The sequence below is a fragment of the Cupressus sempervirens genome, chromosome 3 (assembly GCF_028749045.1).
Source record: "Cupressus sempervirens isolate cs-2001-9-10 chromosome 3, ASM2874904v1, whole genome shotgun sequence".
NCBI lineage: Eukaryota > Viridiplantae > Streptophyta > Pinopsida > Cupressales > Cupressaceae > Cupressus > Cupressus sempervirens.
Window position 1 is genome coordinate 768,746,199 of NC_143120.1, and position 14,608 is coordinate 768,760,806.

The window sequence follows — 14,608 nt, forward strand, 5'->3', positions numbered from 1 at the left end:
TAAGTTTGGCAATCTAATCTTCTCTCGAATAATTGGTGAATCAATCATTTAAGCCTTATAATCATCAGTTTTGAGTCTTGCTAGACAAAACTACATCATTTTAATTTGCTCTTATGGCAATTGAAGGTTCAAATCAATAATGGCAATCAAATTAGTTAGTCATTTTCTTATGCCCTAGGTGGGTGAATTTGGAATTGAACTAGTGTTGTTATTAATAATAAATGATTTGAACTTTGTTGTTGGGTTTTTCCTCCAAAAGGGAGGTTTTCCCAAGGTATCTTTATGTTCGTGTGTGCACATCTTTCTTACATTCTGAGTTTTGTGAACTTTGATAACTTAAATTAACACCTAAGAAGCAAAGTAGTCATCACGTGGACTTAAGGAGAAATGGAAGTCATGACCATTCTAAGAAACATGAAACAACTAATTAGGACACAAAAATTAAACCACGAATCTCATAACATCTATGCATTATCTAAGGGAATGGAAATAGCTAAAGGGAGAAAGTAAAAACAAAATATGAAGGAAGTATAATGCAAGAAATGATCATTACACACCACTAGTGCAAGGAAAGGAAGAAGAGGCTATTGACTTGATATGTATCACAAATAGATCATGTAAAAAGATAAGCAAAGATGATAAGGATGACCTCACATCCTCACAAGGATCATGCACGAGAAATGATAACATGAAAGTCAAATCTTGGAACCATATTTCAATTTGTGTAGCCTTGATTGTTAACCAACCCCTCTTTCAACTTCTAAAGAAGATTTATAATCCATAGTTGAAGATATGAGGAATAATGCTTCTAGCAAGAGAAATTCTTAAGCCACTTCTTGTATCTAGCCTAGTCATCTTGATGTAACATCAAAGTATAGGAAGAGAAAAAAAATGGTAAATAAATATAATACACTACAAATCATGGGAGCCCAAATAATTACTAAAGAAATGAAGATGACTTAGAAGGTTACCTAAAGAAACCATTTAGGAAAGAGTTGGGAGAAATAAAGCTTAGTCATGAGAACAAAACTCAAACTAAACTTATTCATATCCCTTGTTCAAAGTTATAATGGACAAGATATATAGTAATTCACTCTTTGAAATAGATGAAGAAACTATTTTGAAAACACAAAAATAGATTATGGAATCCAAGAGCATCTTTTATCAAGGAAGCATTAAGAACTGTTTGGAACAATATGACTAATCCTCATAGTGTCCTCACTAAAGGTTCCCCATTCAAATTACTGAAAGACACAATTTAGAAATGAATCAAAGACCACAACTAATTGTTCAAGTTTGATAGAAAGGTGGACTCATATTTGCATCATATCTCTCATGCAAGATAAGTGCTACCATCATTACATTATGGTTTAAATGATATTAATAAAGGATCTACTTAACTATTTAGATCTTTATCACCATCACAATGAATACTCGTTATCAATGTAGCTATGCTATGCAAAGATGGTACTTCCAAATTCGGGATCCAAAAATCATCAGAATGCTTGTGGATAAACATTTTCTAAAAGAAAGAGACTGTAATATCTCCATTTCAAGTCAAAAAAACTAGATATACACTTACATAAATTTAATTTAAGATCGAAACTTATACACTAATTCCGCAAATCAATATATATGTCTTAGCAATAGTAAAGAAATATCAACAACACAGTCAGTGATATGTTATACGTAAATCATGAAGCCCACTGACGTTGAAGCTTTTGAGACCATGCCCTGACTAAAGTATTTGAGCCTTTATTGTTGAGAAAAGAATATAAGTGGGTGAATCATTCACTTCATCGCCATCCGAGACTATACTTGGAGAAGACCAGTCAAACCATTTAGGACACCAATAATGGTTAAGAATGTTGATGAAAGAAAGAACCAACTAGTAGGAGTCGATGAAGACTCTAAAGACTTGATCCAATACATAATATGAGTAAATGATTGGGCCACATTTAGAATGGATGCATGATAATGATGGACATCGGTGATAACAATACTTCAAGGAACCAACAATAATCATAACAACCATAGATCATCACTTTTATAATTAACCCATTGATGATCTTTACATGAACAAATTTATTATAAGAGTTATCAGTGAACGCCTCTATACAATCAACCACGATGATAATTTGAAGCACAACAATAGAAAATGGTAAAATACGGATTAAATATCACTTGCCTAGGGGGATAGGCTGACAACATCAATTTGGAGTATGTACGGGGGAAACCTGTCAAGAAAACATCAGTAAAATGTATGTGGCTCATTAATTAGGAGATGAGAGTAAAGTTAGGAAAGACTTTGATAGACAACTTGATATTGTGTATCGTGTGTCTCCACACTCGATCGATATATCCATCAGCGTTGACAGATTAATTACCATTTGTTATCATGAGACTTGGTGGATTATACATTCAGGCTTGACAAAATTATTGATGTTAATCATTTGTGATTATGTTCACTGCTACAATTATAAATGATTATTACAATTAACCAATATACATTCCATTATTTGGTTCAAATGATGGATGGAGGCATGCTTTTATCTGGCCTGTTTTTTATTGTTGAATGTTTCTGTTTGGGTTAATGCGAAGTGTAGTTTTTGGTTTTGGGGTTTTGTTTTGTCAATTGTAACTGGTTTGTAGTTCTCGGGTAGAAATAGAATCTGGTTGTTTGTATGCTTTGTTTTGACATGACAAAGCTTTGGTCACTAGTTGAACCTCATTTGATGTACCCTTTTCCTGATATTAATACAAATTACGGATCATATATATATGCACACTTGTTTTTTAACGAAGGATGGCATATATTCCACTACACCCTTTTATGATGAATAGCAGATATAAATACATGTCTCATGGCACAAATAGATGCAAATTATACGATTCGATAATAAACAAATATTTCCTTTCTGGAGTGCTCAATAAGAGCAAAATAGGTTGTCAAAGCAACCAATGGTGCAAGCAATTCATATTCCATATCAAAGAGACATCCTTAGAATAATAAATTCTCAAGTAAGATCAGATATGGCTTTCCTCATCAAAGAATCAGAAAATACAGAGAAACAAATATCACATGCAACCGATATCTCTGCAGTTATCTCTCCAACCTATATATGCAGCATGAGCAACATATTGTAGATCAGAGATAGCCATTCAGGTTGTTAAGCACAATTCACATTGCTATATTAGATACAACATTTATAATATTGTACACAACCTTCTTGAAGCGTTTGCATTTGGAATTAAGCATATTTTGTGTATGTATAAGTATGCATTTGGAACTATACTCAACAATTCAATTTTACATTTGATATTATCATTCAATTGCATTACAAACTTTCTATACAATCAACATTACTATTTAAATTACATCGAAGTTCCAATAATTACATTGTGTAAAACTACAATTTGGATTTATAAACCAATCGATCAAGGTAGAGTTGTATAGATTCTGTAATATCCAATAACTAACAAAAAGGGGATATTACAATTTGGACCAGAGCCATATTCCTGCCAACTCGTGGGACAAACATTTCATATTTGTGCAAGAGGGAAGCAATAGAAGAACTAGTATAACAAGAGGTTAAAAAATGCGAGAAAATGAAAGACTTAACAATCGAGTGGAACAATTCATCAAAGGGAAAAGAAATATTAAAGAAAAAATTTACTTAATTAGTGGGTTTACTAACCAATGATGATCATAGCAAGTAGGAGGAAAAAAGAAGAAATAATGTATGTTCAAGACATTGTGCCCTTAAATATAAACCAACGATTCCAATTTTTCTTCCAAAGAAGCAACTACAATAGAGAAATAAACTTACTTGTCGATTTTCAAGATCAAATGGTTATAAGATCAAATAAAATGCCCACATAAGAAGCAAAGTAGTCATCACATGGACTTAAGGGAAAATGGAAGTCATGAGCATTCTAAGAAACACAAAACGAACAATTATAACACAACAATTACACGACAGGTTGCTCACATCCATGCATCATCAGAGGGAATGGAAGTAGTTACACTAAAGGAAGAAAGTAAAATTGAAAAACAAAGGATGGATAATGCAAAATATGATCATCAAACACCACCATTGCAGTGAAAGCAATAAGAGACTAGTAACTGATCATGTATCACAACTAGATCAAGTACACATATGCACAAAGGTTGTAAGGATGACCTTACATCCTCAGAAGAATCATGCAAGGGAAACGACAACATAGAACCATAGTTCGAGTTTTGTAGCCTTAATTGTTAACCAAAACTCTCTTTCACCTTCCGAAGAAGACTTATCATCCATAGTTGAAGATAAGAGGAGTAATGTTCCTACTAAGAGAAATTTTCAAACGACTTGTATCCAACCTAGTCATCTTGATGTAACAACAAATGTATGGGCAGAGAAAATACAAATTGTAAATAAATATAGAACACCTACAAATCATGGGTCTTTAGAGAGATGAAGATGGCTTGGAAGATTACCTAAAGAAACTAGTTAGGGAAGAGTCAGGAGAAAGAAAGATTAGTTTTGAGAGCAAAAGTCAAACTAATCTTATTCATAATCCCTTGTTCAAAGATAAAATGGACAAGATATAGAGTAATTCACTCTTTGAAATAGATGAAAAAACTATTTTGAAATCACACAAAGACGGAGATGAAAAAAGATTATGGGATCCTAAAAAATATTTTACCAAGGAAGCATTAAGAACTATTTGGAACAATATGACAAGTGCTCATAATGTTGCCACTAAAGGCTCCCAATTCAAATTACTGAAAAATGCCATTCAGAAAATAATTATTTCTTTGAAGAAAAGATCACAAACTAATTGTTCAAGCTTGATAGAAAGGTAGACTTATATTTTCATCGTATCTCTCATGCAAGATAATTGTTACCATCATTGCATTCCAGCTAAAATGATAAAGGATCTACCAAGCTCATGGAGATTAATTACTCAAATCTTTACCTCTATCTCAATGAATAGTCATTTTTATCAATGCAACTATGTTATGCAGTGATGGTCATTGCATTCCAGTTAAAATGATAAAGGATCTACCAAGCTCATGGAGATTAATTACTCAAATCTTTACCTCTATTACAATAAATAGTCATTTTTATCAATGCAACTATGCTATGCAATGATGATACTTCTGAGTTTGGGATCCAGAAATCATCATGATGCTATAGCAATGTGCAAACATTTCCTACGATGGGGAGAGAATAATATCTCCAATTCAAGACCTACACAAATAAATATACATTTATATAAGTTTAAGTAAAGACTGAACATATATCCTTATTCCAAACATAAATATATATGTCAACAATAGTTTAAAAAATCACCTATGCAATCAGTGATAGATTACACACAAGTCATGAAGACCACTGATGTTGAGACTTTTGACACCATGTTGTGACTGAAGTGTTTTAACCAGAGTAACAAGACTCACCGCAAGTTAGAAAACTTGCCCAAGCCAGCGAGTCGGGTAACCTCAGCCGAGTCAAAATGGCCCATAACCCTAGCTCAACAAGTCACCTTGGGTGACTTCCCTGACTCTCCTAACTCGGCTAACTTGCCTGGCTGACTCAGCTTACTTGTGTAGCTTACTCGACTGACTCGTCTGACTCACCTGATTTTGAATTTAATTTTTTTTAATTTTCTTATTACATCTAAAATTTAACTTTGTACTAATGTAATCAATGTATGTGATCAAATTATCTTCTATTTCATGATGTTATTGTGTCTTTAAACTTTATTCAATAATGGGTACATGTAATGTTCTCGAAATCCTAAAAATCTCTAAATTTAAAGGATTTTGTCACTTTGCCAAGTCACTACCGAGTCACAAATGAGTCCGAATCGGTTCAGAAGCCAAGTTACCCTTGCCGAGTCAGGTCTGGGTCCGAGTCTCAGTTCTATGGTTTTATCGTTGAGCAGTGAATATCAACGAATGATTCATTCACTTCATCGCCGACCAAGAGTGTAATTGAAGAAGACCGATCGAACCATGTAGTGCACCAACGATGGTTAAGAATGTTGATGAAGGGAAAGAGCCGGCTACATATGCGTCGATGAAGAATAAGTATTGATCACATCGATAATATGAGTAAATGATTGAGCAACGGTTAGAATGGATATGTTATTATTAATGGCCGTCGGTTATAATTTAATACTTTAAGGAACCAACTATAATCATAACAGCCATAGATTGACACTTCGATAATTGACACTTTGATGATCTTTACAAGGACAAATTTATTACAAGAGTTATCAATGAACGCATCTATACCATTGACCATGATGAAAATCTGAAGCACAACACTGGAAAATGGTAAAACATCAAGGGAGTTAGGTTGACGACATCGATTAAGAGTATGCACAGGGGGAACCCGTCAAGACAACCAAACATATGGGCATCACTATAATGTAGCTAATTAAGTAGGAGATGAGAGTAAAGGTAGGAAAAACTTTGAACAGAAGCTTAATATTGCACAACGCTTGGATCCACACTCAGTCGATATATGCATCGGGGTTGACAGAATAATTACCATCTGTCATAATGAGAGTCGATTATATAATCAGGCTAGACAAAATTATTGTTGTTAATCATATATGATTATGTTCACCGCAATAATCATAAATTATTATTATGGTGAACCAATGTACATTCCATTATTTGTTACAAAGGGTAGCGACTATTCCACCGCACCCTTTCATTTAAAATGACGCATAAAAAATACAAGTATCATGGCACAAACAGAAGGCAGATTATATACCCTTGTGGAGCACTCGATACAAGAAGAATAGATTGCCATAGAAACCAACGGTGAAAGCAAGTCATATTACATATCGGAGATGACATCCTTGGAAGCATAAATTCTCGAGTACGATCAGAGATGGCTTCCCTCATCAGAGAATCAGAGCATATAAAGAAAGAAATATCAGATACAGACGATATCTCTGCAGTTATCTCTCCAGTCTGTATATGCAGCATGAGCAACACATTATACATCAGAGACAGCCATTCAGGTTGAAAGGCACAATTCATATTGCTATATCAGACAAAGTATTTATAATATATGCATCCAGCCTTCTTGAAGCATTTGCATTTGGAATTTAGCATATTTTGCCTATGTATTTGGAACTATACTCAACAATTTAATTTTGCATTTGATATTATAAATCAATTGCATTACAAACTTGTGTGTACAGTCAGCACTATCATTTAATTACTGTATCTTTTCAATAATTACGTTGTAAGACTAGAAATTGGATTTATAAACCAATTGAACAAGGTAGAATTGTAGAAATTTCATAGTGTCCCATAATTAGCAAAAAGGGGACATTACATCCCTACTACTAATTTTCAAGCTATTTGTGTTTAGGGTTAGACTGTTCAAATTAATCCTTTGTGTTCCCTCATTCACCATTGTGGTCTGATATACGGTACAAGCCAAACAGGATCGTGCCATTCACTGAATCACAGCAATCGATAATACCTATCTTCTGTAATTGATTGATTGCATATCCTTATTTTCAGGCATGTCTTCACAAGATTATAGTTCATACTTTCATCAAGAGGCATTACATTGCATGAGGTAAGAAACAAAAATTGAAACCCAAAAATTTGACAAAGATTGATTGAGACTATAAATAGAAGATTGATTGGTAACAATTACATAATAATCATTGCTCAAGGGAAGAACAAAAATTAAAACCCAAAAATCCAATAAAGATGGGTTGAGATTTTCAATAGAAGATTGATTGGTAACAACTGCATAATTAAAAGTTACCATGAATAGTTCTCAAAACAAATGTCAGGCATCCAAATTATGATCATCTTTCAGTACAATTGATGAAATATCAATAAGAGGTATGACTGTTGAAAAATCTCAAAATTTCCCTTTTCTACTGAAAGGATTTGAAGGTCCCTTATGTTAAAAATACAAAAGGTAATGCACATTTACAGTTTAACAATATTACATATTCTTACATGCATTGACAAAAGTACACTGAAAACAGTTACTAGTACAACATTAAGGCTTGCCTCCATGAGCAACACTTCACCAGTGTTTAGGTTGATTTGACCTCTTCAACTTTTGGCTCCAGAGTAACTGAAACTCTCTCTTTCTGGTCTCCACGTAAAACTTCCACTGTTACCTGATCATGCAAAGTAAATAATGAAAAAGGGTGGTCAAATATTCCTCATGATAAACCAAAGAACCCCCATATGAATTCTCGGCTTCATATTAATCCACATAGATATTGTATTACAACAGTGTTCTTAAATCTTTTTAAGTAACCTTGCAGGCAGACTAATAAAAACTGAAGTTGTATAGCGGATAAACTTATCTTCATTTTTAGTTTAAAGTGCATAAATGGCGTTTACCATTGGCACCATCACCATAATAAAAATAAAGGCTAACAAAAGATCTTAGTTTTGGAATCAGGCAGACTTTGGACTTCAGAGCACATCGTGCTCTGTTAGTATACTGGTAGAATTGACTCCAAGACGCAGCACTGTCTTTCCAATACTTAAGGAAATCAAATTGAAATCTTTAGCCTTTATTAATGCACTCACTAAGCTATCCATTCACAATCTCATATGGATGTACAAAAGAAAACTTGTAGGCCATATCTTGTGCACATAAACAAACGTTGGTAAATGATTGGGTTATAGTTTATAAATCTCCCTAGGGCCTAAACTGACAAACAAATGTTAAGAGGACTGAAAAAAGAATGTCTTTTCGAGCTTAGACAAATGTCTGTTTTGGTAAAGACAACCTGATATCAACCTGCAGTCATGCTTTAATAGAAGAATCTGTATTTCATCCTATTAGCACATCACAAACAGGAGATATTTGTAAAACAGTGTCCTTCAGGATGTTTAAATGAAACCAAGAAGTGTTGATACAGTCCAGAAATATGTTTGTCAAGACAATACAACGGCAAAAGGTTTGGAAGATGTTATTCACCTGTACAAAAATGAAGAAAAGTGCAGTACAAAACAAAGAACTGTCCAAACACACAAATGATGATTCTTTTAACTCACCACATCACCAACTTTGCACTGGTCAAGAATTCTGTAGAGATCACTTCCATTGCTGACTTTCTTCCCATTCACAGCTGTAATAATGTCACCCAACACAAGCCGGCCATATGCATCCCGTTTAGTTGATTTCAGACCCTGAGAAACAAGGTAATTTAAAACCATCTCAACATACACATAAAACACAGTACATGCCACAAATTTCAGTTAAAAAAAACAGACATTACTGAATATAGGAAAGTAGGTAGTAACTGTGAAATTCCAGAAAAACTGGTCCAACCAACATAAACTTCTGTGCGAACTTTTCAAAAACAAAACAGTTGCCATTTTCTAAGACAAACTAACCAGGAAATTGACAATGCATTTGTTTCTTAAACATTAAAAATGTATTACACCAATGGAGACTTGAACAGAGTAAACAGATATTGAAGCGTTCTCTGCCCAGGGTAATCAAAAAATGTAACTACGTCAATGTGGAAAACAAAGCCTGATCATGTAATGATATCATGCTAGAGATCATGAATCTCTTTGTAACATCAAAATCAAGAGATTAATTCACAACTTCTTACTGGCCTGGATGTTGGATTTTTCTTTTGAATACATTACTCCTTTGATCTCCAGTCTCCAGCATTCCCCATACAACCAGATATTCATATCTAAAATATTATTTCAGTTTTTTAATCAGATCTCTTCAATGGTAAAAGTCATAGTTACTACCCTCTATTCCATTATCTAATATATTTCAAAGTAGCTGCCATCTAAGCTAGACAATGTTCCTTTAATCGTGAGAACATTTTATGATCTCATCTAATTATACTCACAAATTGTTTAAATAGAGTTTCATTCTCTTGAGGACTAACTTCTAAAAGACAAACAATTAACTGGTACTCTAGCATGTGATCCTGTTCTCTGCTTCTGTGATATCCAAGGTATCTTCAGAGACTCTTTGTAGCGTGACTGTCCAATGCAGTTATGAGAAACTGATGCATGCCCTTAGATTCAGTATGATTGAAATAGATCAGCACTCTACAGATCAAATATGTGTTTTTGTTGTTAAGAAGTACTTCTGCTGACATATTTGGTTTCTTGTATTTCTCTATCACTATGCAGTCCTCATATTGGTCATTGTCCATCCTCTTGTACGCCCTGTGGGATTTTTGAGAAGAATCCTCACCACAGATCCCCTTTCTAACGCTTATACTGTTTCGTAAATGGTGGCTCTGAATAGTTGTAATGGGAATGTAGAAGATCAGAAAGACATAACAAAAGGATTATCTGGAGAAGATAGATGTCTGATAGAGAAATCATAACTAGAGACAAGCCGAACACTGTTTTTTATCAGTGAAGTTGAGGCTACAAGAGAGATCTGTCTTCAGAATTCCAAGGCATACATATGAAAAGAAACAAATTTAACAGCCACTTTTTTAATACAATTATTTCCTACACCTGCCGTGATTACGACCAATAAACAGAAAAGCCCACGCTACCACGTTAGCTATGTTGAATTTCCGAAGATCTGCTGTAAATGTATTAACACTGTCATTCGATTTGGTATGTGTTGTGAGGTTTTCACATTATCGCCCCAAAAATTTTAGGGACCCCCTTTTTCAAGCAAGCCTTGGCAATTTTCACAGGTGTTGGGAATTTTTCAGTTGTCTTAGCAAAATTTGGAGTTGTCCATAGGTTTTTGAATTGGCGATTTTACACCTTGGACACCTTTGGGCCAGGAGGGATTTGGTTTGTTTTCACATGGTGTGAAACTAGATTTTGCGGAACATGTAATTTCGTCCTTAGGCCTAGCAAGTTTCAACAACATTTTTTTTATGGCTAAAACGATATCTGGCAAGATAAAATTGCAAATTTTGGACTTAGACGGATTTTGAAAATTTGATTTAATTGAACAAGCTGAAAATTTTCAAAATGAATTTTAGATTTAGTCGTTTTGGAAATCTTGAAATTTTTCGGTGAAAAGAAATTTTGATAGTGAAATTGAATTTAGAGTTTGAATTTTGATTGCTAGGAAAAGAATTTATTTTGTTAAAATTGAAATTGTATTGCAAAATCTCATTAATTTGGTTCAAATTTTGACTAGAGGATTTTAGAAATGATAAAGGAAATTAGTAATTTGGAATTGAAAATTGATTTTTGGCTTGCTAGATTTGATTTTAATGATATTTTAATTGTGAAAATGTTGTTAAATGAATATTTTGACATGTCCTAGGCTTACCTTATTTCTATTTTGCAATTTTGGGTAACATTGGAAATTAAAGGGGTCAATTTCGCTATGGGGCTTACTTTTTTTTCATGTTTTATTTAAAACCAGACCATTTTGGAGGGTTTAACTTAAATTTTTGTTTCCCTCCAGGCAGGTCGGCCCACTCTGGAGGTCAACAGGAGGATATAAGAAGGGGCTCCCCCCCTGTTATTTCCTCAATCCATTTCCACTCCTCTTGCTTGGTGTTGAGCGATTTCTTCTGCTAGGTGAATTTCTCCTTTGGTAATGATTTTGGCTTGAGGATTTCCATTTTTGGGCAACGAATTTCTTCCTAGAGGTTGGGCAATTTCTGCCCTAAGGAAAATTTGTGGGTGAAGATCTGATTTTAGGCAAGATTAGACGATTCTTTAAGGTCTGATTTTCCTCCTAGGGCAGCGATTTTTTTCCTTCAGCTAAGGTGATTTTGTTTGATGAGATAGGGTGCTTTGAGGTTTGATTTTCTGCAAGTGTGGACGAATTTAGATGGGCAAAATTCTGATTTGAAGCAGACTTTTCTGCCCTAGAGCAGCAATTTTCCTTCTAGTTGGGCAATTTTGGCGAGGTAAAAATTTGGTGAAAGGAGCAGACTTTGCAAGTAATCCATTTGCTAGAGCATCACATTTTGGAGGACTGAAATTTCTGAGATCATATCTGAATTTGAAGGGGCCCGATTGTTGGTAGAAGGCAGATTCAAGATAAGATTTTCGTTCATCTTTAAAGGTGAAGATTGGTTTTAAAGGCAGATTTTATTCCTTGTTCTTACTTGGTTCATTTCCCTTATCTTCTTCTTGCACTTTTCATTCACCACTTCATCATCTCCATTGATTGGCTGAAGGTGGGAGATATAAGTGTAGATTTCATGATAGGGCATTTGGAGAGGCGGAAATAAGCTAGACCACCCTAGGATTGAAGTTGAGAGATATAAGTGTAGATTTCATGATAGGATATTTGGAGAGGCAGAAATAAGCTAGACCACCCTAGGATTGAAGTTGGGAGATATAAGTGTAGTTCATCCTAAGGTAACGAAGAGGCAGAAATAAGTGGTAGTCCCATACTTAGGCCGGAGACGAAATTATAAGAGTAGAGATAGGATTTGGAGAGGTGAAAATAAGCTAGATTCCATCGATAGAAAGAAGTTGGGAGATTTATAAGTGTAGTCCATATCATTTAGAACGAAGAGGCAGAAATAACTGCTTAGGATGTTGGATGTTAGTACAAGCAAGAACCCAAAGGGAATAAATACCAAAAAAGATAGAGTAGATATGATGCCTAAGACCACCTTCTTCTCGAAAGTGAGACGAATAAGTGACACCAATATCGGCAAGGTGAATATAGTACAGTTGAAGGATAGATTGAAGGAAGGACAATCTACCATGGCGAAGATCTACAAGAGCGGAATTGTACACAGCGGCTTTCCCTCCTACCTTGCCTTGTCCGGAATTGGTAATGAAGTGTGCATCCCAATTTATATTGTGACCAAGTCCATCGTTTTTTATGAAGGGAAGAGAGTGTTGGCTAACATTAGCGGACAAGTGGTCGAAGAAGTATTCAATATTCCCCAGCATAAAGGCATGACAGTGGTAATGATGGATCAAACAGACAAGTTCTTTTAGGATAATCAGGATGCCTACTTCATTCATCTAAAGCTGAATTGGTTACACGAAGGCAAGAAGGGAGTTACCAAGTTGTCAAAGCTCACCAAGTCAGATTTCAAATCAAAGTATGGCGATCTTATTGTGCTTCTCAACCGAATCATGGGCGTAGCTCAAGGTATGCAATTCGAGAATTGGATGTACTATTTTATTGATGAAATTGAAAATGGAAAGTGAAAATTTGATTGGGCTAGAACTATAAGTGAAAATTTAGAGTTGCAACTAAGGACAATACAAATTCAAAAGTTGTTCTACATGAGATCCTACCTTTTCTATCTGATTGGGAGATTATATGAACATCCTGGACTTAAGGCCTTAGGAGTGATTGGCAATGGGCCGAGGCAATGGTTGGTGCATGAGTGCTATCCACAGCTTCATTTACACAACACCAAAGATTATAAGATGTTTTATGACACCTTTTCTATGAAGACGGTAAGAATATTACAAGGGACACCTGCTAGGAGGCTCTCATTGGAAGCGAAAACAAAAGTTATAATGTATGGGAGTTGGTTCATCCAATTTCCGCAATTCACATATATCAAAATAGCAAGAAGTACAGTTTGTCCCAAAAGACTTCCAAGGTACCCACTTGAAAAAATAGTTTTGATGGAGTTGGCCAGGCAATTTGAACATTATGACAAGATGATGAAACTTAAAGGTGAGACAAGGATTGCCTTCTTATTTGGAATAGGCAATGATACTTGCCCCAATCCTATCGCCTTTGCAGCTATGGAGAAAGAGTAAGAACGATATCATTTAGGATGGTATAGAGCAAGATAGGGATTTGATCCTAATGGTTTTATCAAGGCATCTCACAAAAACACATTCAAACATATTCCAAATATAGAAGATTTTTTGGCCAATGCATAGGATGACTTTCATGTGAGGAAGCTAGCTTTCTCAAGATTGTCAGTGGGCATAATGAGGACAATCAAATAGAGAGGCCTTGATATTCCCAATCAGCTAGAAGATGATAAAAATGTGCTAAGGGAAGATTATGATACAATGGATGGAACAGAATTGGGTCCAGTGGATTGGGATGATCATCAAGATCCTTCCTTAGAGGCAGTTACAAGGATAGTTGATCTACACACTAAGTCATGGTACAATGAGAGGTTAAGGCAATTACAAAGTCGAAAGGTACACTGTACTTATGAGACGATGAAACCGGAGAAAGTGGGTCCAGCAGAGTCACTCGAACAGAAAGGTGGGGGCAATAGCCAGCAACAAAGAGCAATTAAGAGCAAGAAGAGAAATTTGAAGGTTGAGAAAAGTAAAGAGCATCAAGAGCCTCTAGCAAAGAGACAAAGTGCAATACTGTCAAGTGAGAGCATAATTGAGGCTAAGAGCCAAGAGGCTAATACAAGAGGACAAAGGGTCACGGTAGAGGTGAGCTCTGATTCGGAATCAAGTGGTTATAGTAACAGTACTGAATATTCTCCTCTCTCGAAGAACTAGCATGGAGATGATATGACAGTCATTAGTGAAGAAGAGGATGGGCCAATTGATATTGAGAAAGTAAGCCAGGCACCTGAGGCTGTTGGTGATGCTTTGCTAGTCGAACCGAATCCAAATTTGAGGAGATGCACTGCACCACTATGGTTAAGGCAAATGCTTATGCCAAGAGGCAAGGTGGCGACCATCTGAACAGTT

At 35.2% G+C, this 14,608-nt stretch overlaps 1 protein-coding gene across 1 annotated transcript in view; it reads right to left on the reverse strand.

Moving 5' to 3' along the window:
• Positions 1-7,711: 7,711 nt before the first annotated feature.
• The window catches only part of LOC149569063 (protease Do-like 1, chloroplastic), a 63,881-nt gene continuing 56,984 nt past the window's right edge, over positions 7,712-14,608 (reverse strand). Inside the window, exons 7-8 of the mRNA XM_089821852.1 lie at positions 9,053-9,187; positions 7,712-8,160 (exon numbers count right to left, since the gene is read on the reverse strand). Coding sequence (XP_089677978.1) covers positions 8,074-8,160; positions 9,053-9,187 — 222 coding nt within the window. The 3' untranslated portion in view covers positions 7,712-8,073. The remainder of the gene's footprint in view (positions 8,161-9,052; positions 9,188-14,608) is intronic.